This window comes from Vigna umbellata, chromosome 5 (genome assembly GCF_029865625.1).
Source record: "Vigna umbellata cultivar VRB3 chromosome 5, Vumbellata_1.0, whole genome shotgun sequence".
Taxonomy (NCBI): Eukaryota; Viridiplantae; Streptophyta; class Magnoliopsida; order Fabales; family Fabaceae; genus Vigna; species Vigna umbellata.
The window spans coordinates 26,095,097-26,118,609 of NC_142169.1; the positions used below are offsets into that span (position 1 = coordinate 26,095,097).

The 23,513-nt window shown below is 30.7% G+C and overlaps 3 protein-coding genes across 3 annotated transcripts; 2 read left to right on the plus strand and 1 right to left on the minus strand.

Annotated features, from left to right (window-relative positions):
• On the minus strand, positions 1 to 2,801 carry VPS2.3 (vacuolar protein sorting-associated protein 2.3). Its single transcript, XM_047311231.2, has 8 exons — positions 2,752 to 2,801; positions 2,532 to 2,636; positions 2,331 to 2,402; positions 1,403 to 1,474; positions 1,222 to 1,302; positions 593 to 628; positions 445 to 500; positions 1 to 328 (listed from the first exon to the last, which is right to left on the minus strand). The coding sequence occupies exons 2-8, from the start codon at positions 2,556 to 2,558 to the stop codon at positions 277 to 279; spliced, it is 396 nt and encodes a 131-aa protein (XP_047167187.2). The 5' UTR covers positions 2,559 to 2,636; positions 2,752 to 2,801; the 3' UTR covers positions 1 to 276.
• Positions 2,802 to 13,311: 10,510 nt separating this feature from the next.
• Positions 13,312 to 16,857, plus strand: LOC124836114 (glutathione gamma-glutamylcysteinyltransferase 1-like). The gene is made up of 8 exons (XM_047311196.2): positions 13,312 to 13,555; positions 13,637 to 13,793; positions 14,113 to 14,351; positions 14,463 to 14,626; positions 14,833 to 14,884; positions 15,572 to 15,799; positions 15,898 to 16,395; positions 16,513 to 16,857. The coding sequence occupies exons 1-8, from the start codon at positions 13,481 to 13,483 to the stop codon at positions 16,597 to 16,599; spliced, it is 1,500 nt and encodes a 499-aa protein (XP_047167152.1). The 5' UTR covers positions 13,312 to 13,480; the 3' UTR covers positions 16,600 to 16,857.
• An 840-nt stretch (positions 16,858 to 17,697) lies between these two features.
• LOC124836144 (glutathione gamma-glutamylcysteinyltransferase 3-like) lies at positions 17,698 to 22,486 on the plus strand. The gene is made up of 8 exons (XM_047311236.2): positions 17,698 to 17,922; positions 18,000 to 18,156; positions 18,233 to 18,471; positions 18,705 to 18,868; positions 19,686 to 19,737; positions 20,079 to 20,306; positions 20,445 to 20,963; positions 22,061 to 22,486. The coding sequence occupies exons 1-8, from the start codon at positions 17,851 to 17,853 to the stop codon at positions 22,115 to 22,117; spliced, it is 1,488 nt and encodes a 495-aa protein (XP_047167192.1). The 5' UTR covers positions 17,698 to 17,850; the 3' UTR covers positions 22,118 to 22,486.
• Positions 22,487 to 23,513: the final 1,027 nt, after the last annotated feature.

A 23,513-nucleotide genomic window follows, 5' to 3' on the forward strand; every position in this document is an offset into this window, starting at 1 on the left:
TGCACCAACAATCTAAAACTTTTTTTCGGCTAGCCTCAGCATTAATCAACGTGGCAGTTTACATAAAAGTAGCATCAAACTTAAGACTATTTATTATTCTTTATGTCCCAAACTAAAACTTCTACTGGTAAATTGCCATCTCAGCAATTTTGATATATCATCATTCCTACATGATAATATCAAAGATGTATGTACACACTCAACCTGTCAAATCCCAGTAAAACATGATCCAGGAATGAATTTTTGTTTAAAACTATCACAATCCCAGGCAAAAAATTAAGGGTTTCTTAGAGCTGCCAAACGCTTCTCAAGTTCGTCAATGCCCGAGCTGCAGGGGCATCAAATAAACATTAATAAAAAAAATGACTAAATTTTTACTTATTCATAGACACAATGGTCCAAGTTTGGTTCTTTAAAAAATATGACCAGTTAGACAGAAGATACCTGCTAACATCTTCAGTATTCTTTGTTCTAATTCTCCCTTTGGGGGCTGCTGATAACTGCCAGAGTTCAAATATGAATCACATTAGCTCAAGAAAAAGCATTATGACAGATTAAATGAGTGCAGAGATTAAGAACAGCTTATTCCTACCTGTGAGGCAACATCCACACCAATTTCATCCAGCACCTGTAAAGAAAGAGTTTAAGAGAAATTGTCATCAATTTCTTTTTTGTAATTTGAAAAACAAATGCCATCTCCAAACAATAAGACCTTGACCATCTGCCTTCTAAACCTTGTAAACTATGCCACAACAAAAATAGTTCAGAATTCTAGAAGTTGTTTCAGATCTGGAGAAGGAAACATGATAGTAAAAACACCATGCTCTTTCTCTTGACAGACATTCACCAATTACTCCTTTACTTATCTCAATGAGATTATGGAAGTACTAGCCAAATGGCGTCAATTGATCAACCTAGTTCACTCCACCCAAAATTTACATAAGGCTTGGTGATTTTTTCTATTGATTCTTGACTGCCCTGAGTGTTGTTGCTGTGGTTAGGACCTAAAATTGGACCAATGATTCTAGCACACCCACCTAATCCTCAAGAATTGTAACCAAAGATATAATTGTTATTCCTCCCAGTAATCAACTTGATGTGAAATAAATGCCATGTCAAATATAAAAGGAGTCTTAAATTATTTGAAAAATTAGTAAAAGGCCCTGCAAACATTACAGCATATTATCTTTTGAAGTTGCAATGGAAGATAATAGAGAATACCTGATTTGTCAGTTCATCAGTTTCCTCTTCAGCATCATCATCATCCAAGGCATCATCTATGGCATCGGACATCATTTCAGTCTGCTCATAAATTATATAGCATTAAAGTCCGTAAGTTGTTAAAACAAAAATGATTCCTGTTTTTTCTAACTTCAAAAATTAGTAAACCAAAACATCTTACAGTCATATCCATCTGTGCTGACTGTTTCTGGAAGTCCTGTATAATTTTAGCTTGCTTAGCTGGCTCCATTTGCTGCAATGAATCTTCTAATTTAGCACAGGGGAAAAAATAATAAAAATGGAAGTAGAGTTTAAAGACTTCGATTTAAATGTTTTTTTTTTCAGAGGAAGTTATAAGAAGTGCTGTAATCATTGCTGTTTCTATACACAGCATTTTTCCTTTGAGTTTCTCCTCAATGCGGGATATATCCACGCCATCCAATTTTATCTTCGAATTCTCATTCCCTTCCCTCACGTGTGCATGTGATAGGAGGGGAGAAGGAGGGCAGAAATATTTTTACAAAAAATTAGCAAAAGAATAATGTCATGCCCTTGACTATTGTGTGTAATAAAATCTAGCAAACCCCTCAGTAAACCCTAAATATGAATAAACTTTATGCACCAAACCCTCAACTTTTTATAAACTTGCGGATCCATGAATAAACATCAAAATACATTCTCGTTCACATATCTGTATTGGACACATATATTATACCATTACTTTTAGATACTTCAACGATATGTATTTTTGAAATATAGAAGCCTTCAAAAATTCTAGTACAGCCAAACCTAAGACATAGAAGTACTGATTGTAGGCAACAACTCATCACATTTACTTAGTAATATTGAACAAGTATGCCGTTAATGTGGATTTGCAAAATAGAAACTCTATATTAAGTTTCATGAATTTTTGTACATATCCTGCATGTATCATATATCCTATAAAAGTAGTTGTCTTGTATCACTACATTGGATGCATATAGACTTCAATACACATCATATATATGGATCATAAATAAACCTAATCAAATGTAGCTCTCATGGCCTAGAAACATATATACTATATACGGACAAGGTACATATTTAAAGTATAAGACTGAATGTGCAACCTTATTGATAGCTGACATTGCCTTTGTAGCGCCTTTCATGCCAGCAGCAACAGAAGAATGGGCATGCATCGCCTGCATCAAATTACAAACACAGAAAATACAGGGCAAATAAACCATGTACCTATTCAATTTTCAAACACAAGTAGCAAAAGAAGACAAATAAACGCATTACAAAAAACGAAGGCTCCATCGACGACGTACCTGCGTGTGAGTTGCTATGCCTCTCATCTGAGCTCTACTACCTTGAAGATTGGCAATTTGTTGCCTAAGCCTGACCAACTGGCGTGCTAGAATTTTAGTAGCTGCCTGAAAACAAAACATTCATTTTTAAACTCTGAACAAGTGATCAATGTCTGCAAACAAACGCAAAAAAAAAAAAAAAAAAAAAACTCCGACTATGAGCATGAAATGCAGAGGACACCTCATTGCCTGTCTTAGCAGTTCTTTTTATCTCAGCAAGAAGCTCTTTTCCTAATAACACAAACACATAGTTCATATTATATAAATACACACGAAAGTTGAGGTTCCAAAAAAGGATAATCTCACATTAACTCATTAAGAAACTGTAAAAATGACATACTTCCAATTGTAGTGCTCCAATTTCCTTCTCCACACCTGAAATAAGAAAACATATTATTTTATACACACAAGTAGAAATCTCAGCTCTCGAAACAAAAAAATGATCATAACCAAGGTAAATTGATCGACGGAAGGGTTTATGAGGTTGACTGAAACATCACATCACCTCTAGTGGCGTTGGCCATTTCTCGTTTACTCTCACGAAGGGCCTCTGCAGGAAAAAGAAACAAGGGCTTTTAACCAAACCAAAACGTGAAATTAATCGGCAACGAAAGCATCCCAAACATGACGCTAAATTAACTATGATTGGCCGGGAGAGAAAGCGATGATTTGACAGAAGAAGAAGAAGAAGAAGAACCTTTGGCAGTGGGTTTCTTGGAGAAGATGTTCATGGCGATCGGTCACCGTGGAAGGGAATTAGGAAGAGACACGCACAGCACAGCGATGGTCGTGGATAGAAGAAAGATCCTCGTAATTTGTTAATCCTAATTTTCATGTTTTTTTAATATATATACTTTTTGTTTGTTTGTTATTATTTCCCATCTTCCACTTACTCCTCGATTTCACATTTTTAAGATTTTAGTTAATAGAAACCGCGTCGGTCTTGGTCCACCATTTTAACTATAAAGTTTCTAAAACAATTTAGATATTTATTTCTATTAATATTTATTTTCCTTTCCAAAATAAATTTGACATTTAATTTTGCAAACAATTTAGTTAAGGGTTCACGTCAAGTGATTAATTCAGTTATTATTTGTTTTGTTGTATGGAAGAAATTTCTACCCTATAATCAATAATGCCTTTTAGTTTAACTTTAATGATCTAGTTTGGTTGATTAGTGTGAATTATTATAAACTTCATCACATGTATTCAATTCTTATTAATAAAATGAAAACAAAATTAAAGAAGCAATAAAATTTTGATTTAGACTTTGGATTAAAAAAATGCCTCCATTTTTTTATTTCTATTAAATTAATTATAAAATTATATTTAAGAATAAAATTTAACTGAATTATTATGAGTCACTGTTAATTTTTATTAGTATTAAAAGAATATTTAATAAGTTAAGTTTTTTCGATAAATTATACTATTATTTACTAGAAGAGGATGATTAATTATTTTTATTATTTTACTAATTAATTATATCTTTTTCTTTTCAATAAACTTAATTAAGATCAATATTAAAGATTAAACTGATTAAATTTATTATCTATTAAAAATATTAAATAAAAATAATTATTAAAATTTATTAGGTAATTTATATTAAAAAATGTTAAAAATAAATTTTAATTATAATACATTTTAATATAAATAATTTAATTAATAAATAAAAAAGATATCACTAAATTTATATTAAGTCGTCTCTAAAAAATGATTTGGTAGATAGAGATAACAAATAAGAGAGATAAAAGAAAGTGTAGGTTAAACAAGAAACAAATTATTTTATGGGCATCTTAAACGATTTATTTATGTTGATTTTATCTTTATATTTCTCATTTCTCAAGAATCCAAATCTAACTAAAATAATTTGTTGAAATGACATGGAAAGGAAAATAAAGACATGTCTGTAATGTTAAAATAAAAAACATAAAAAATAATAATCGATTTAAAGAAATATTGTATCGTTTCAATCATATTCTTTCATGCCAAACATTCTTAAAATTTATAATATTTCTCATTTATTTTATGTATTTTATTTTTCAATTTTATCCATTTATTTCTTTCATACAAGACACGGTTCAAATAATAACATATTTACCAAACTTTAAATAAATAATCCTTTGAGGTGTTTTTTAGTTCAGAGATAATATTTTAACATACAAATTTTTTTATACATATTATTTTTTTTCTTTTTTTTTAAATATACAAATTTACTTTTTTATAATTATTTTATTCTTAATATGTGTCAAATGAATCCTATAATTATACCATTATTCTTTTTAGCCTTACACCAAACATCTTCAAACACTCACTAATAAAGAAATACTTAGATTTTGTGTCTTTCTCTCTTCAAGTCACACAATTCCACGACTTAAAATGATTAAGATTCCCACAAACTGTTTTAAGAATAACTGAAAAGAAGACGAAGCTACCAAGTAGTACAAAAATGTTTGCAAAAAGAAAACATTAGGTACATTATTTTCATATAAATTGGTTGTAAAATATCTGTACATAAAAAATCATCAATAACTGAGGTAAAGAGGTTACCACCCAAAGCATAAAAAGATACAATTTTAGAGTTGGGAGAGAGTTCTAAATTCAATCTTTTACTACTCGATGAGTAACCTAATATATAGAAACAAAACTTTTCTAATTTAGGTGATTTTTTTTTTAAACAATAACTACCATTTACAATCCATGACAGAGGTAAAATATTCTAATAAAAATGAAATTTTGTATTTGTAAAGAAAAAAAATACTAAAAATCAATTTTTATATTTATATAAAAAAAAGAGAGTAAAAGGACAATGAAAAATAGTGTGGTGAAAATTTTGTGTGAAAGTATCAGTGTCCATTTAGGTTACTTTTTCCTGTATCTTCTGTAGACTTTGTTGTCTCAACGTGTCCATCTTCTTGTAAAGACTCATGTTTGTTAGCTAATTTGGAGCTACGTCTCCCATGGCCTTCGCATTTTGATCTTCCTTTGCTTGAGGCACCACCGACATTGGAACCCTCTTTTGTCATCTTGGGACGTGACTTTCTAGGCGCCAAATCACTGTCTTCGTGTTGGTGGGAAATATCACCCGTGTGCATGTCGTGGTCGGTGTCTTTCGATGTTTGACATGAATCATGCGGTTGGTGCGATGATTTTGATGACTTTTTTGAACGCCTTGGTCTGTCAGATTTTTCCTTTGCCTGAGATTCTCTTACATTCCCCGTTGAATTTGAATGTTGTTTAGATTTTGCCGACTCGAACGAATGCCTCTCATCACCTTTCACAGATCTTGAACTTCTTTCCATTGAATCTGCAAAAGAAAACTCTTCATCTATGATATACACATCCAATACAAAACACGAGAACTTCTGCTATCATCATGTGTTAATCTATGACTTTCATCTAAACAAAACATGCTATATATATTACGTACCTTCAGAGGCCCTTTGGATTGAACTATTGGATTCTTTGCTATGATCAATGTCTCCTTTACGACTGTGAGATGCAGATGAATTCCCTGGGACAGATTTAAACTCGTTCATCTGAAACAAGTGAAGTAATGCTCCAATGGCTTCTTAAATGATGCAACATTTACAAACCTTATTCATTAATATTTCGGTTTGATCACCATTATTCTATAAGACAAATTATGCATTGTAATATTCTCTCTCTCTCAAGACAAGGTTAACAAAACCACTTTTACAATATTTCGTTCATACAAAGAGTGATTAAGTAGCTAATTGAATGTGTTAATGTTCATAAAGAATGTTTTGGAAAAAAAGGAGAATTACCCAGGAGGGGTTATTGTCAGAGGGACCTTGGCCATCCCATCCAATGTGTGCTAGATGCTTTACATCTGTGGGCTGACCAATCTGAATGTCTGAATCTTTCTCATCTGCAAAGAGAAAATTAATTAATCTTTCTTCAACTTTTATTATATTTGAAATTGTAAATGGATAAAATAATTAGCGTGTTAAAAGTAATTTGAAATTAATTACAGTGAGGGAAAGAAATTAAGAGAATGCCATGCACGTACCGAACATCTGAGAAATGAATCTTAGACCTTTCAGGAGACCCTTCACCTTGTTGTTGTTGGACATGTTGAGCAAATCTTATGCCTTCAATTTTCTTATATGAATTCAGCTTTACTTAGACTTCACAAAAGCCTGGAAGATAATGCTTAAAAATGATGAATTTGATATCAGAAAAGCCTGGTTTGAATAAATGCTCATAGCATGAATGAGGATAAGGCTTATATTTTAACTCTTTTTGCTTGATACTCAGAACCTGAAAACATGGTTTAGTGATTTTAATGTCATTTGCAGAAAAGGAAGAGTTGTTTGAAAAACTTGTGGCATGTAATTGGAAGAGTCTATTAAGAGAAAAGGTACGAATGCAGGAAAAGGATTAAAAGAACAGCCATTTTACTTTGGTTGATTCATTGGCGATAGTTTACTTGTTGGTTTTCCCTTTATTCAAAACCAGAGGCTGATCGAAATTTCAGGCGTGACAATGACAATATTTTAAAGGAATTCTTGCTTTCAATTTATCATATTTTTAGTCGGTGAGATGCTTTTTAACTATATTAATGTACTATTAAATTGATTTAAACTGAGAATACCATACTAATTTATTGTATGACAATTAAAATCACAAAAACTAGACAAGAAATCTTTTTGGAAGAAAAAATAAGTATTTTGATGATAAATTGACAACAAGTAACTCATGGTTTAATTAATGAATATAAAGAGAACAACATGAAAACATGATCAACATTAAAATAAAATATAAATAATAAAAATACTATCGGTCAATGTCCGTCAAAAAGGAAAAAATATCAAAGTTATACCATATATATTAGTTTTTTTACAAAGAATAACATATTACAACTTTTTTTCATGGAAAATACTTACAATTTTTATATGAAATATTTTTGGTGAAAAATATCTATAATTTTTTTAGAATTATCTTTTTCAGGAAATACCGTGTAAAAAATTATTTGTAGAAAATAAATATTAATACCCGTAAATTTCGTTGCATTAAATATTTTATACCTACATTTTTTTTAGAAAAATTATTTGTAAACCACCAATATTAATACTTGCTAATTTTTCTGCATAATATTATATTTTTTATTTAGCGAATAAAAGTCTGTAGCAAAATTTTACTGCATACCTACAAAATTTTTTTGTGTAAAATTATTTTTGTAAAACACTAATGAATATTTGTCAATTTTACTGCATAATATTATATTTTTAATTCTCGAAAAAAATCTGAAAATTTTCCTTCATCACTTATATTTTTATTTATTGAATAATATATTATAGTTTAGTCATTGTTCATCTCCTCTCTATTTTTTCACACTTTTAAAATCTCAATACTACTCCCATTCAATCTCTTTTGTGTTTTTGTATACTCTTGTTATAAAGTTACCACTCTCTCCCTTCTCGCTTTCTCTCGCTCTTAGTTCTTGATAGTTCATTCTTGCGTACTCTCGTTATCTCGCTTTTGGTGCGGTTCATTTGATTTATAGTTTCACTTTTGCTTTTATTTGATTTTGTTTTAGATCGATGTGTATATTTGGTTTGATTTTTAAAGAAAATGATGTTAGAGTGTGTCTCTTGTAGCATGTTTAGAAGTGTGGTAGCTAATTTTTAAAAACTGACCAAAGCAATTTGAAACGAAGCTTCATTATATGAAATGTTAGTATCTATAAGCTTACACTTGAGGATTTGTTTTAATAATCACAACATGAAAAGAAAAAGTGTTAGAATACAAGGGAAGAGTCTAAGGGGACACCGGTACACTACTTTTCTAATTAAGGTTTCTTTTGAGTTGACTTTTTGTGATTATCATCTCATTTTTTATTCTCTATTAGACCGTGTTGAAAATCTGAAAAGAATATTTAAAATAGTTGATCATGAAGTTTGTGTGGCTTGTTGTTTTATGGCATGCTGCATTATAAAATTGTAAGTGAGATTCACAAAAACATATGTTAAGAAGTGAAATTTAATTTTAATTCAATCTTATAAAATTAACTTGTAAGATAAGATTTATATCCACATATATATTGTAAATTAGTTTTATTTCTAGTTGATTTTCAACACACTTTTCTTACCGTGAGGTACATTTAAGACTAAATATTAATGGGTGGTTCCATATGAGATGGAATAATAGACTCAACAAACATCAAATTTCACTAAAACAGACTCATGACTTTGATATTATGTTAAGAAGTGAACTTTAACCTTATTAAGTTTTCACCTCCTGCAAATTGATTTTACTTCCGAAGATTGCAAGGTTGTGTCATGCTTCAATAATTTCTTTATGATTATTAATGTTATTCTATAATTAATTGATTTTCTACTATATTGTTAATTTGTATTTTCTCTCTCTGTGTATATATATATATATATATATATATATATATATATATATGGGTTTGCTAACATATGTAATTAAGCTCTTTTTTTAGTACTCTTATATAACATGGATTCTAAGTTTTAAGGTCAAGGGTATTTGAAAAATTTTCATTTTCAAAATTAAAAAAAAAAAAATAAGAAACCCCCAAACCATTACTCACCCCTCTCTCATTCATCATTCATCTCATCAACCCTTTCTCTTTCGTCTCTCTCACTTCAACCTTCTCTCTGTCATCTCTATAGTGGTTTTAACTGAAAAAATTAGAAACACCCACCTAACCCTAATCCAGCTTCCTCTCTTATCCAATTTGTTTCTCTCTCACCCACACACAGCAATCCGCGACCGCAATTTGTTGCTCTTGCTCTGTTCGTTCATTTGTTTTCCACTTTAATAACAAAATAATTGATGATGTTGATGTTGATTTTTGATTGGAGGGCTGTGTTATATCTTTTCCCTTCTGATTGTTATAAAAATTTTAAAATACTAAAGTCTACAATAATTTCAAAACTTAAAAAAAAAATAAGAAACCCTTTAAGAAAAGACATTAACATCAACCCATAATAGTTGCAAAACATTTAGTTTCTTATTACGAATTTTGATAAGATCATAAAAATGAAAGGAGTAGAAGTTAAACTATGAGCGTGATGATAACAAATTGAATGACAACATCATATTTATATTGACCAAACAAGTTGGAGATGTGACTTGTTTAAAATAAACTGACATGATGTGATTTACTTTGAAAAATAATTTTCTTGTCCAACTGAGAGATAACAGGTTAACATTATGACTAGTTTACTAATTTCTAGTTCATTTTTAATTAGTTGGTATATCAATGCAGTTCTTCTTGAAAACTACTCAATATTTTGCAATCTACTCAAATTTGGAAGATGTGTAATTGGTTAGAATATTTTTATTATTTTTACAAAAATGAAATGAAAATATGCTTATCAATATAAAACATTGGAAAGTGAACGAGCATTGGTTTCTTTGGTGAATAAGGGGATAGAGTTAACAACAACAATTTTCTCTATTCATAACTCTCTTCAATAATTTGTTCATGTTAAATCATTTACTACGATGTGCAGGAACTTCTTTTTTTTTTTTGCTGTGTTTTGAAGTTGGTTTATATGCACGAAGGTGAAAAGTATAATCCTTTAGCAAAAAATATGTTTTTAGAATTATTTTTAGGAGCTGACTTCATAAATCCATTTTTTGGACAATGACTTTTCCTTTCCGGAATCCCTTTCCACACAAGGGTTTTTCTCTTCTCGAAAATATTCCAGACAACTTAATAGTTAAAATATCAAATCTCCCTAAAGATAAATTACTAATTTTAAAATTTAATTACGAAATTTAATAACAACCAGCTAAAATTTAAAAACAAAATTTAATAACAATCAGGAGGGAAAAGATATAACACAACCCTCCAATAAAAAATCAACCACAACATCATCAATTATTTTGTAAGGATGATAGAGAGAATGTTAGAGTCAGAGAGATGAAAAAGAAAGGGTGGAGAGGAATGAGAGATGAGTAAATAAGGGTTTGGGGTTTCTTATTTTTTTTTTAATTTTGAAAATGAAAATTATTCAAATATTTTTGACCTTAAAACTTAGAATCCATATTATATAAAGTTATTTTTGTCTACTAAAATCCGGTACACTCTGCTAAAATGTACCAATTGAAGAAAAAAGCTTAGATATGTTAGCAAACTTTTATATATATATATATATATATATATATATATATATATATATATATATATATATATATATATAACCGATGTATAATATTTTCATTCTAAATTATTTTATTGTTCACATGTTTTTGTTAGAATAACAAAATTTAAATTTGAATAAAAAGAGTCAATTACTATATCAAATATAAAAAATGACTTAAATATTAAACAATCGTTATAATAATGTTAGTTATTAAAGTTTATTAAGAATTTTTCAATTTATATTGACAAAAAAAATTAATAGAAAATATTCTTAATAGGTTTTGATTGAGATTATTTGTAGTCAGTGTTAACCATAATCAATATTATTTTTTACTATATTTATGATTGGGGTTTTTCTTTATCATTGTTGTCTAAAATGTTTCTCAGTTAATATTGATAAAAAACAATTATAGTCTCGGTTACCATTAAAAAAATAAATTATAGTAAATTATTGACAAAGAATAATACAAAAAAATTACTAAAAAATAATATTTATTAGTATGAATGAATAGACTCTACTCAATTAATCTCAACAAAAAATAGTTATCCAATAAGCCTCAACCAAAAGTTGAGAAAAGAAATAAAATATGACTTTAAAAATATAAATAATTTCAATTCCTTAATTTTTTTAATTATTTAAGATATGAATACAAATCATTATAAAAAAAGGATGCTAATACAAATCATTATAAAAATCATTAAAATAATTTATAATTAACTTTATTTAAATATAATATTTAGTCCTTTTCTAAACCATATCTAAATTTAAACCATATTATGTGTAATTCCCAATAAATTATAATCAATCAAATAAAAAATCTTAAAAAATAAAATATTCTTAACATTTCTCCTATTTTAAATTTGTTTAAAATTCAAACCGAATCAAACAAATATACAAACATACATTTAAAATGTGGCCTAATTTATATTTGAATTCAATCTCTTCAAATAAAAATAGCAAGATATGCTTCTCAAATAGAAGTTTTTTATTTTTTATCAAAGTTAATAAGTACATATTAGTTTATTTCACTTACCTGTTGATTAATATTTCTGTAATAATAATAGTAACATAGCTCATTTTTTAGTGTATTTTTCTTTTTCTAAATCAATTATCCATTTTAGTGTAGTCAGAAACCATTTGATTTGTTTTCTTTTTATCACATTCTCTAATTAGAATTCCTTAATTTATTTATTAACGAATTTTAAAAAATAAAATAATTTTCTGTCATAAATAATTTTGAAAATTGACCTTTTATAAGTAGACAATTAGAAAAGACAAGTAGTGTATTTTTCTTGTCTCTGTTCTTCTGCATTGCACTATTCTTAATTAGTTCTTCACTAATTTCAACTACAGTAATCAGAGAAAAATGAATGGATTTTACAAAAGAGATCTTGCTTCTCCTCCTGCAGTTGACTTCTCTTCCGATGATGGCAAGGTAGTTTATTCTGTTACAAATTCTGTTTGATTCTTTACTATTTTCTGGAGTTCTGTTTTTTATATATATTTAAATTATGTATTGCTTTGTTTTTTCTTTTTTAATTTATGAAATTTATTTATTATCTTTATCAAACTTTTTACGAGGTATAACTTTTATTTTTTATTTAGTTTTTAAAATATAATAAAAGAAGAAAAGGAAGAAAACAACTTTTTTCCACACAATTTTTTTGACATAAAATCAGCATTTAAACTCTAAGTTAAACATTGGGTGTCATAATAACCGTAAATTTTACTTATATTTAAATATGAATTTAATTTTTTTTGTAATAATTAAGTTTTGATTTTAGTCATAATTTTTTTTTCTATTTTATTATGTCATGGTTGTTAATGTCTCTATCATTTTATTTTTTAAATTCAATTCTATAAGAGTAAAATATATATTTTTTATAACAATACTATAAATCAGAAGTAGTAATTTTAGATTTAAAAAATATTAAATTTATATATTTTTTTACAAAAAAGACTGAAGTAAAAATAGCCAATTTCACACAATTAAAATGACTACTTTAACTCAATTTTTGACTTATAAAAACATTTTCTTATTTATTGGTAAAGAAAATAATAAATAATGTGTGATTTGTCATCTCACATGTTTTATTTTTTTTACATATAATAATAAAGGAGTGAAAATTGTAATAAAAATATATATATATATATATATATATATATATATATTATGTATGTATTAGATAATGTATAATTTATAATTTTACAATTACTTAATTGTAATTAATTTATTTATTATTTTAAAAATTAATTTTGATGTGTTTCAATGTTATTTTTTAAAATAAATATACATATTATTTTCTCTGTTTGTCTTATATTTTTAGATCGTCAATATTATTTGTTAACAATTTATTAATGGATAAGTTGAGGTCACAATTTTTTTTAAACTTCTTTTAGTTTTTTTACGTAAAAATATTTTATTATAATTATATATAAGAAATAAAAAGCTAAGGTTAAAAAAAATTGTTGTAAACCTGTGAATTCCAAAAATATGTTCCGTCTCTTGTAAAAAAAAAAAACAGAACTAAGAAAAAGTTTATATATACTTTTTGAAATTGAATTTTCTGTTGCATGAGAGATTACGAGGTGCATAAACTGAATATTCTGTGAAGGAATCAAGACAAAGAACCTCTGCAACCCAACAAAAACGAAAATGTTTGACGGTTACAATCATCAAAAGAATGACCTGATCAATCGAACATCCAACATAGAAAACTAGATGTAGTGCTTAGGTTTTGCAAAGAGTATTTGCTTCTGCTTCTTTCAATGGCGACGGCGGGATTGTACCGACGCCTTCTTCCTTGTCCTCCCGCCGTCGAATTTGCTTCCTCACAAGGCAAGGTAGCGAGAAGGAATGAACATGGTAATGTTTTTAATGGTATCGTGGTTTTACTCAATTTTTCTTTCTTCATTGAATTTCAGGAACTTTTTCTCGAAGCCATTCACAATGGAACCATGGAAGGCTTTTACAAGTTGGTTTCCCACTTTCAAACACAGTCCGAGCCCGCTTTCTGCGGTCTCGCTAGCTTGTCTATGGTTCTCAATGCTCTTGCCATTGATCCTGGAAGGAAGTGGAAAGGTACAGTTTATGCTTCTATCAGTAACCAAACCTACGCGATTAAGCTTTTTGGACAAAATTCTGTAAACACTTTTGGAAAAATAATAATAAACTTTGTTTGAATCTATACAATGTCATATAAGAGTGATTTGACTTATTCATTATTAGCTTAGAGGGAGGTTTATTTATTACTTGTTACTTTTCTATTCTAGAAACGTCTGTGGAAAAAATTCTGTAAACATATCCTATTTATGAATCAATGTTGGCTTAAATCAATTGTAATGCCTTGATTTGACTGTTCTGATTTATGTTTTTCTGTCTTCTGGGGATTTATCTGCAGGGCCTTGGAGATGGTTTGATGAATCTATGTTGGACTGTTGTGAATCTCTAGAAAAGGTGAAAGTTCAGGGCATCACGTTTGGGAAGCTTGTGTGTTTGGCTCAATGTGCTGGAGCCAAAGTTGATTCCTTTCGTGCTAGCCATAGCAGCATTGATGATTTTCGTAAATATGTCATCAAGTGTTCCATGTCTGATGAGTGTCACGTTATCTCCTCATACCATAGAGCTGCCCTTGAGCAAGTATGTTCTATCGTTTAATAGGAAATATGAAACTTTCCAAGTTTGATTGTTATTTCTCATCGCCTATCATGCTGATTACTTACTGTAATCTTGATTTTCTTTTCATGACAGACTGGAAACGGTCACTTTTCTCCTATTGGAGGATATCACGCTGGAAAGGACATGGCACTTGTTTTGGATGTCGCACGATTTAAGTATCCTCCCCATTGGATCCCTCTTAAAATTCTCTGGGAAGGTATGAATTATGTCGACGAGGCTACTGGACGAACTAGAGGGTAAACTTTCTTATCTTATACTATTTTCTATTGACTTTTAATCTGATTAATCGCAGTCCATTTGTTATGATGTTACTGAATGTTGACAATAAGAAATTATGTAGCCTGGACTGCAGTGGGCCATTTTGAGCAATAAGAAAACTTGACACTTTTTTCTTTTCGTTACATACGTTAAATAATTTGCTTAACTTTTTTACCTATTTCAGATTCTTGCTTGTATCAAGGCCTCATAGGGAACCTGGATTGCTTTATACTCTGGTATTTATCTTTTTGATAAGTAATGGCTCAGGGTTTTACATTTCAGATATAGTAAACAATACTGGTTGGGCATTAATTTTTTTTGGATAATTTCTTTAATTGTGAAAGCCTGTAGGCACATGATTCCTCCAATGTAGTGCATTATAATTAGTTTCTGTGATATGGTGAAATTGTCCTCAGGAGCAGGCATGTTGGTTTATTTCTGGTTTGTATGATCTTCTTGTCAGCAACTATGTTTCTTGTAAAGTAAACTACAATTTCCATTTCCAAACCGATAAAATACCTTGTTTGTCATCTTACTCCTATGATCCAATGTTTTATTTGCTAATACCAAATCAGATACTTTCATGTTGTCATAATAAGGATTATACAATAGTTGAATGAAGTTTAACTGGATATGCTTTATTTGTGGTACATTCATACCAAACGGCGGAAAGTCAATTTGCACCATGTAGTTTGGCCATGTTTATTTTTACTCGTCTTAATTCATGCATTCATTTTCTTCAGCAATCCTATGAATTCTGGAAATACATGCTTAGTGCAGTTTGTGTTTGTGGAGTGTCAGTATTGTGTTTTTGATTGTTTACATTGGTGTGGGTTGGATGTATCTTGTGTGTGTTTGTGAGTTTTTGAGTTTGTCACTGTTTTTCATTGTTTATGTTGTAATGGGTTGTATGAATCTTACAGAGCTGCAAACATGAGAGTTGGATTAATATTGCAAAGTTCCTAATAGACGATGTTCCTCTTCTATTAAAATCAGAGGATGTCAAAGACGTTCATCAGGTTGTTTCAATTATAGTCTCATCACTGCCATCCAAGTCTGAACAGTTTATCAAGTGGGTGGCAGAGATCAGGAGGCGAGAGGATGGTGGTCCAAGTTTGAGCACAGAGGAGAAAGCAAGGCTTGCTATCAAGGTTCAATACGTCCAATTTTATCTTGTCCCGATTCTCTCATTCATTGTATATTCTATTTTGGTCCCATCAATCTTCTTAGTAACTTTTTTGTTATGCAGGAAGAGGTATTGAAACAGGTCCAGGAGACCGGCCTTTTCAAATATGTAGCTTCCTTTCTGTCAAATTCTTGCAGCAGGGAATCACCAGATGATACAGATGCGTTACCTGTCATTGCTGCAAGTATTTGTTGTCAAGGAGCAGAAATTTTAGCTGGGAAACCTTGGTCACAGGCAGGGTATAGCTGTCAAGTAACATGTATGAAATGCTTGAAAGCTGAAGATGACAAGCCAATAACAATGGTTTCTGGGACTGTGGTAAATGGTAACACTGAGCAAGGTGTTGATGTGTTGATTCCTTCTTCGGGTAGGAAATTATGTAGCAATTGCTCTAGGACAAGTAATTATATGAGGATGCATCCAGCTAGCACTGACGTGCTAACAGTGCTACTACTGTCCTTACCATCTACAACATGGACAGGCATCAAAGATGAGCAGCTTTTGACAGAAATACACAGTCTGGTTTCAACTGAAAACCTTCCCTCTTTGCTTCAAGAAGAGGTAGTTTATATCTCATTTGCTTTGTAGTTTCTTTTATACATTGCACTTCAGCACTGTTTTCTTCTAATTCTACTCAGTCTTCAACTTCACCTCACTGTTAATAATTCTGCATTTCAGGTTCTGCATTTGAGACGTCAGCTTCAGCTTCTCAAGAGATGTCAAGAGGGCAAGGTTGATCAGGATCTTGGTGCTCCTCACTCTTAGCATCTCACATTTTTAGTCTTCCATCTCAAGGCCGAACCACTTTTCCATAGTCTTGACAGCTAAAACTTAGATCTCATACACGAGTGTAGAGTCACTTAATATTTTATTCACCTATTTTTGACAACTGAAAGTTCTATTTTCTACCTGAGATTCAGTACCTTAGTTGCTAATTACATTAATTTTTTTCGTTTATGCTTATTCACTCCTGCTGATAGAATTTACTTTCTGATTTTATATTGTACTTTAGATAACTTTTTGTTTATGATGTTTATGAATACCAAATTATATCTTGTTTTGTATATTTTTCTAGTTTCTCCTCTCTTGATTGTCCGTAAAAAAGTATGTAAAAATAAATAAATATGACACCAACTCAAGTTAGAACTTGTAGATATAGCAGTGCTTGCAAAAAGACAAATTACAACCATTTGATAATGTCAAATAATAATATTTTAATTATAATTATATTATTTTTAATTTATAATTGTAATATATATTATTATATTATTAAAAAGGAGTGTTAAATGAATTTTTTTAAGGAGTGTCAAACTAACTTTTTTCAAAAGTATAGACATGACAGGGACTGATAAAAAGAGAAATATTTACGAATAAGAAAACAAGTTTGATATGACGAATCAAAATTTGAGAATTAAGATGTAAGAATTAAATAGTATGAACTGAAGAGTGCATATTCTTTCGTTGCATAGTTATTGGTGCTGTTGTGATCCTAATTTCACACTAAGCTCTCCAATATTTCTTCGACCAAAGTATAATTTCCATTAATATTGCCCAATAAACTAGGAATCGTGGGTTGAACATAGTTTCCATCAGCCATCACTTTCTTAAATTAATAAATAATATTGTTTAATTTTGACTTAATAATCTCGGTCTCAACTAATGGACATCTCGGTCTTAAGTTCGAAGAAGAATTTCATTGGACTTTAATGTTTTCTTGGAGAAGCTTATGCCTGGCAATTTATACAGGAATAAAAAAACAATTTATTTTTTAAAAATTAAATACGTTTTTAGTTTTTAAATTTAAACCTGAAATTAAAACTCACTTTTTTTTTTCTAAGTTTGATACATTTTAATTATCAAATTTTGAAAATAAATAAATACGTTGCGAACAGAGAGACGGCAGAGAACTGAAGAAGAAGACGAAGAAAGAAAGAGGAAGTGAAGATAGTAATTAACGGTAATTTGTTAAGTTCAGAGGAGAAACATTACTGTAGGAGTTGCAGAAGAGAAGGTTTGATGGCGAGCCCAGGTTTATACCGCAGAGAGCTACCTTCTCCGGCAATCGAGTTTGCTTCGCCCCTAGGCAAGGTCAACGCTCTTTCTCATCATTCCATTTATCTAATTCTTCCTTCAACAGTTTCATCGATTCCTTCTTCTTTGCACAGAAGCTGTTCGGCGAGGCACACGAGCAAGGAACCATGGAAGCCTTCTTCAAGTTAATATCCTACTATCAGACGCAATCAGAGCCTGCATACTGCGGTCTCGCCACACTTTCCGTTGTTCTCAATGCCCTTGCTATTGATCCTGGAAGAAAATGGAAAGGTATATTGCTGTAGTAATCTTCTCTTCTTTTTTCTTTTGTCGTTTTGAATTTATGAAAGGAAAAGTCGCTTAACAGGTCCTTGGAGATGGTTTGACGAGTCCATGCTGGATTGCTGTGAGCCTTTGGCTCAAATTAAACTGGAAGGCATTACGTTCGGGAAAGTTGCGTGTTTGGCTCGATGCAATGGAGCTAAGGTGGAAGCCTTTCGATCGGATAAAAGCTCGGTTGATGAGTTTCGCAAACGTGTGATTTCGTGCTCTCAGTCTGAGGATTCTCACGTCATCGTATCTTACCACAGGACACCTCTCAATCAGGTGGTGTAGACTTCATTGGTTCACCATTCGTCTTTATGCTAGATTATTAGTCTATTCATAACTCATGTTTCGTTAACTTTGATCGGGCCTACTTCACTTTATACATAGTTGTTTAATTCAACATCTAAGGTCCTTTTCTATACAGATACACTTACTGTTGAGTTGTGTAGGAAATGGAGAGCTACATGAGTTTATAGAAATGATGGAAATTTTGTCATGTTGTTGGGTAACAGACTGGAATTGGTCATTTTTCACCAGTTGGAGGATATCACGCTGAAAGGGATATGGTCCTCGTATTGGATGTTGCTCGTTTCAAGTATCCTCCTCACTGGGTTCCCCTTACCCTTCTCTGGGAGGGAATGAGCACCATTGATCAAGCAACGGGACTTCGAAGGGGGTAACACTAAGATCTCTTATACTGCCAATTCGAGCATAGTAGGATAACAGCTAGTTGTGTCTTAGGGGATGCTGGCGACACATTCTTTATTCCTCAATGTCTTTTGTAAAATTTTACCAAAATTATAGCCCCTTTAATTGCTATTATCTCCTTCAACTTTGTTGCACTTCTCCTTTTGCCAAAACGAAACCTTCCTGAATTTTGTGAGAACTGGTTATTTAACAGTGGAAATGTTTTCCTAGTCAATAAATTTTCATCTCTTACGGGGTTCTTTCTTTTTATTCAAGCTTACCAATTTCTCAAAAATGGTAGTTTTCGTGGAATGTACGGTATGCTTCAAGTAATTTACTTATTATTTATGCCCTGATGCATTTCATTAGGGAAAAGAAATCTGCATTGGAAACTCCGGAGAATAATTTCTTTTTTTAATTATCGAAGTTGGTTTGATTAATTTATAAAGGTTCATTTTCGGAGTCTTATTTTGTAGGTAACAAGTTCCATTCTAATCAATCATGTTGTAGAATTTGAGAGGGAAACGGGTGGAAGTCGAAAATATCTTTACCTCATCATAGTCATAACATAATATGATTATATGTACTAAATTTGTGTATATCTATATATTCTATCCACATATACCTTAGTTGTTTTCTGCTGATGTAATCTGAAAATCGTACTATTTGAATGTCTGAGTGCCATTAAAATCTTTCTAGTTGCTATGATTATAGGATGTGATTTTATGAACACGTCTAGCTTGTTAAGCATGTTCAACTAGTCTTCCTTCCTTCCTCTATTTTATACTTGGAAATTTGTATTTCAGGTACATGGTTATTTCAAGGCTTAACAGAGCACCCTCTATACTTTATACTGTGGTATTGTGATACTATTAGATTCTTTGTTGAACCACTAAATATACAATATCTAAAATCGTGAGTTTACTGTAAAATTGTAACGGTTAGGTCAGCTAGAAAGAGTTTCTTCTCCTGAAATCATTTTGAACAATACAAATGTCTTATAGCCATACATAGATCATGTTAAAATATGAAGCGTGATTGGGAGGTCTGCATCCATTTTCACTTGTAGGAACTGTAATGGTTGAAAATATAGGTAAAAGTCTATGTTAACAAAAACTCGACTTTCGTATGCTTTGCAAATCAGTTTCTATTTGTAGATTACGGCAAATAGTAAATAAATACTGAAAGATTTTCTGCAGAGTTGTAGACATGAAGGTTGGAGCCGTGTCGCCAAATTTCTAACTGAAGATGTCCCTCAACTTCTTAAGTCAGAGGATCTAAAAGATGTTCAGGAAGTGCTGTCTGTTGTTTTTAAACCGCCTCCTAGTGAATTGAGAGGGTTAATAACATGGATTGCTGAAGTTCGCAGACAAGAAGATGGAAATCTCACATTGAGCGACGAGGAAAAAGGAAGGCTTGCTTTAAAGGTTTTGACTCTACTTCCTTTCTGTTTTTTGGGGTGGTCATAATTTCACTCTTGAATCTGTCAAATGCATCATTTGCATAATTAGGAACTTCATCAAATAAATGAAAAATAACAATATTTGAGAGATTTGAAATTTCAGGCTGACATACTGGAACAGATTCGAACAACTGCACTCTTCAAACACGTGACCAGATGGTTGGATTCTGAAAATTCACGTTCTAAAACATATGCAAACCTTGGTGACGAAGATACGCTAGCAGTACTTGCCACCGGTGTTTGTTGCCAAGGGGCGGATCTTTTGACTGGTTGTGGTAGGTTAGGTTTGTCAGGTGGAAAAAGCTGCAGTCAAATAGAGGTAAAACTTCTGAATGTTGACAGTGAAAATCCAGGAACATTAGTTTCAGGAACTGTTACAACTAGTGGTGGTAGTGAAGAAGTCGAAGTGTTGGTTCCTCTGTGTCAAAGGGAGCCAAGTAGGTTATGTCTTTATAATGAAGGTCACTGCATAGAGATGCACCCGTCTGATGCAGATTTCTTAACGGTACTTTTATTGGCCTTGCCCTTGCATACGTGGTCGGGTTTTAAAGAAGAAAAGCTGCGAGTGGAAGTTTTGAGCCTTCTAGCAACTGAAGATCTCCCTCCCCTACTTCAGGAAGAGGTAATGTTCAGTTATTGACTAGATAAAACTGGATTCCAACTAAGAATTTTCTCCTGACAAAGTTCTCTTGTCTTACAAATGTTTTCCTTCTCAGTTTATAGCAAACTGTGAATTCACACCATTTGAAAATGTCAATCCGAATTAATTTTATCACACCAAAATTCAACACTACCTTCAGTTCATTGAGTTTCAAACAGAGACTATGAAATGCTAAGTTGCTCATGATAACGCTTAATAGAGAGGTATGAAAGAACATAATATATCTTAGAATTTAAAATTAAAAAATTACATAAATGTAATTAAAGGATTGTCTCTTTTAGTAGTGTCAAGATATCACCCTCTATACACAATAAACATTTACGTTGACCATCTTTAGAATATTCTGAATGCTTCAGTTGCTCATTATATATATTAAAGCTTAATAGAGAGAGTATCATTCGCATGTTACGAATTATCAACAGAAGATATGGTGTGTGTGTATATAATGGGAATTAATAGATCGGTGTCCAACCCACCATTGGGATAAGGTTTGATAGTGATTTGGCGTTGCCAATGCTTATTAACATGCTCTAAAATTTCACTATAGCCAATAAAGTTGAAGAGGTAAAATAATCAATTTATATAGTATTACCTTATTTTAAAATAATCACAGTTTTAATTATAAAAAAAATATTTTGAAATATTCTTCTGACTTTAGCATTATTTTTTTCTGTATATTGGTGGAACAAACTTGGTATTAATTGAAAAGTTAGTAATTGTTTTATCTAAATTTGTACTAATTGAATATTTTTAATTTCCCAATTAATTTGGTTTTGAGTTAGCAAAATTTGCTGGAATTAATTTTCCAACTAACAAATTAGAAAACTTGCCTAAGAAACTTGATATGCAACCAAGTAAATCTTGTTCATGTTCAAATGTATGTATGGCATAGAAATCTCAGGAAAGCAAATTGATACCATGGTTCTACATTGTCGAAGAGGCTTCATGAAAAACTAATGAATGGAACTTAGTGGGTTGGGTGAAAATAGTATTATAACTTTTCAATGTAGTCATTAATCTGATTAGCTTCTGATACTTAGCAATAATTCTTGAAACAGGTTTTGTTATTGCGAGACCAACTTCATTTTCTCATGCAACGTTGTGGTGACGTGTAGAACACACCTGAGAAAAACTATTGTTCTACATTTGTGCAAGATGTCTGAGCTGTACAGCGTAATTCTGTACGGAAGATAACATGCAGATTTGCATAAATTGAAAGATGAATCAACTGAATGTGCCAAAAGGTGAACGTTCTCTGATATTTCTCACTTGGGTAAAAAATTATGAGAAGTTAAAACAGTAAAACTCTTTCATTTTATAATATTGATCTATTGAAAATAAATGAATGGATATAATCATGCATCTCCAAATGGATATTTTCTCTTTTTGAAGCTATTCATTTCCTTCAACCAGATGATCATTTTTTTCAGCTGTTATATTACGTGTAAGAACTAGTAACATTCGATGGCTATTATCTTTTATTACATTCGTTGCGTGTGCGCTAAAAGTTGACATTTGGAAACATGCAAAGATTCATGCGAAGTTAATGTTAAATGAATTGAACAATGCTGACAGGTTTTTTTGGCAATTTCTGTTTCAAGAATTTCAACTTATCGTAAATGGATTGTCCCTTTTGCTTTTTTTGTTGGTGACTACTGTATTTGTAGAATTATTCATACTCTAAATGGTTCTTCATAATATCCCGAGTTGGTCAAAAGTGTGGAGTAAAAGACCACGGAATGGGGTTTTAATATATGTTTTTGGTCTATGTTTGCATACATGGGAAAAGATTTTGTATGATGTTGGCTTTCTTTATAAATTTAAATTTAAATGTATTAGTTACTGGAGTTTAGATAGTTAATAAGTTAATAGTTTATAGTTATTTTTATCTGTTTTGAATATAACAGTTTGAAAATTATAAATTTATAATTTGTATTGTTGATTATATGTATAAGAAAACAAAGAAAAGATTAATTAAATTTCTTCATATTAGAAAATTGTTGTCGACAGAAGTTTAAATAAGATTGAATGGCATAATCTCATTTTGTGTGGAAGGTTGTTGAGTCACTAATGAAATGAAAATTGAGTAATTGCTGAAAATTTTCATATTTTATTGATGTCTCAACCAGAATTGAAAATACTAGATAATTCAAAAGGAAAGGTAACATTGGGTTGAGTAAGGTGAATTTTGATGAGAATTTACTTTAAGATAATTATTAATTTTTGTCTTTTCTAATTTTATAAGTATGGAAAAAATTTAATTAAATTACATTAATCTCTTACTATTATGTCATATCATTAGTGATATAAGAACTTGATTTCACTTTTAGTCTAATCTAATTTTATTTTGCTTCGCATATCATCAAATATCTAAACTGCACACTTTGAAAACTATTTGGTATATTGCTTTCATTCATATAGCCCATTGCGGTTCTTCTGTACCAATTTTTGTGGGAAAAGCATGACACAGACAAATAATAATAATAATAATACTCTTCAATTCATTGGAAT

Bases quoted from the DNA above. Each gene is read 5' to 3' on its own strand.
- LOC124836144 (XM_047311236.2), top strand. From the start codon at position 17,851: ATGGCGAGCCCAGGTTTATACCGCAGAGAGCTACCTTCTCCGGCAATC. The intron at 17,923-17,999 runs GTCAACGCTCTT...TTCTTTGCACAG, and splicing joins TTGCTTCGCCCCTAGGCAAG to AAGCTGTTCGGCGAGGCACA. The intron at 19,738-20,078 runs GTATTGTGATAC...GATTTTCTGCAG, and splicing joins CCTCTATACTTTATACTGTG to AGTTGTAGACATGAAGGTTG.
- VPS2.3 (XM_047311231.2), bottom strand. From the start codon at position 2,558: ATGAGAGGCATAGCAACTCACACGCAG. The intron at 1,475-2,330 runs GTTGCACATTCA...GATTCATTGCAG, and splicing joins CAATGTCAGCTATCAATAAG to CAAATGGAGCCAGCTAAGCA. The intron at 1,303-1,402 runs GTAAGATGTTTT...ATTTATGAGCAG, and splicing joins CAGCACAGATGGATATGACT to ACTGAAATGATGTCCGATGC.
- LOC124836114 (XM_047311196.2), top strand. From the start codon at position 13,481: ATGGCGACGGCGGGATTGTACCGACGCCTTCTTCCTTGTCCTCCCGCC. The intron at 13,794-14,112 runs GTACAGTTTATG...ATTTATCTGCAG, and splicing joins TCCTGGAAGGAAGTGGAAAG to GGCCTTGGAGATGGTTTGAT. The intron at 14,352-14,462 runs GTATGTTCTATC...TTTTCATGACAG, and splicing joins ATAGAGCTGCCCTTGAGCAA to ACTGGAAACGGTCACTTTTC.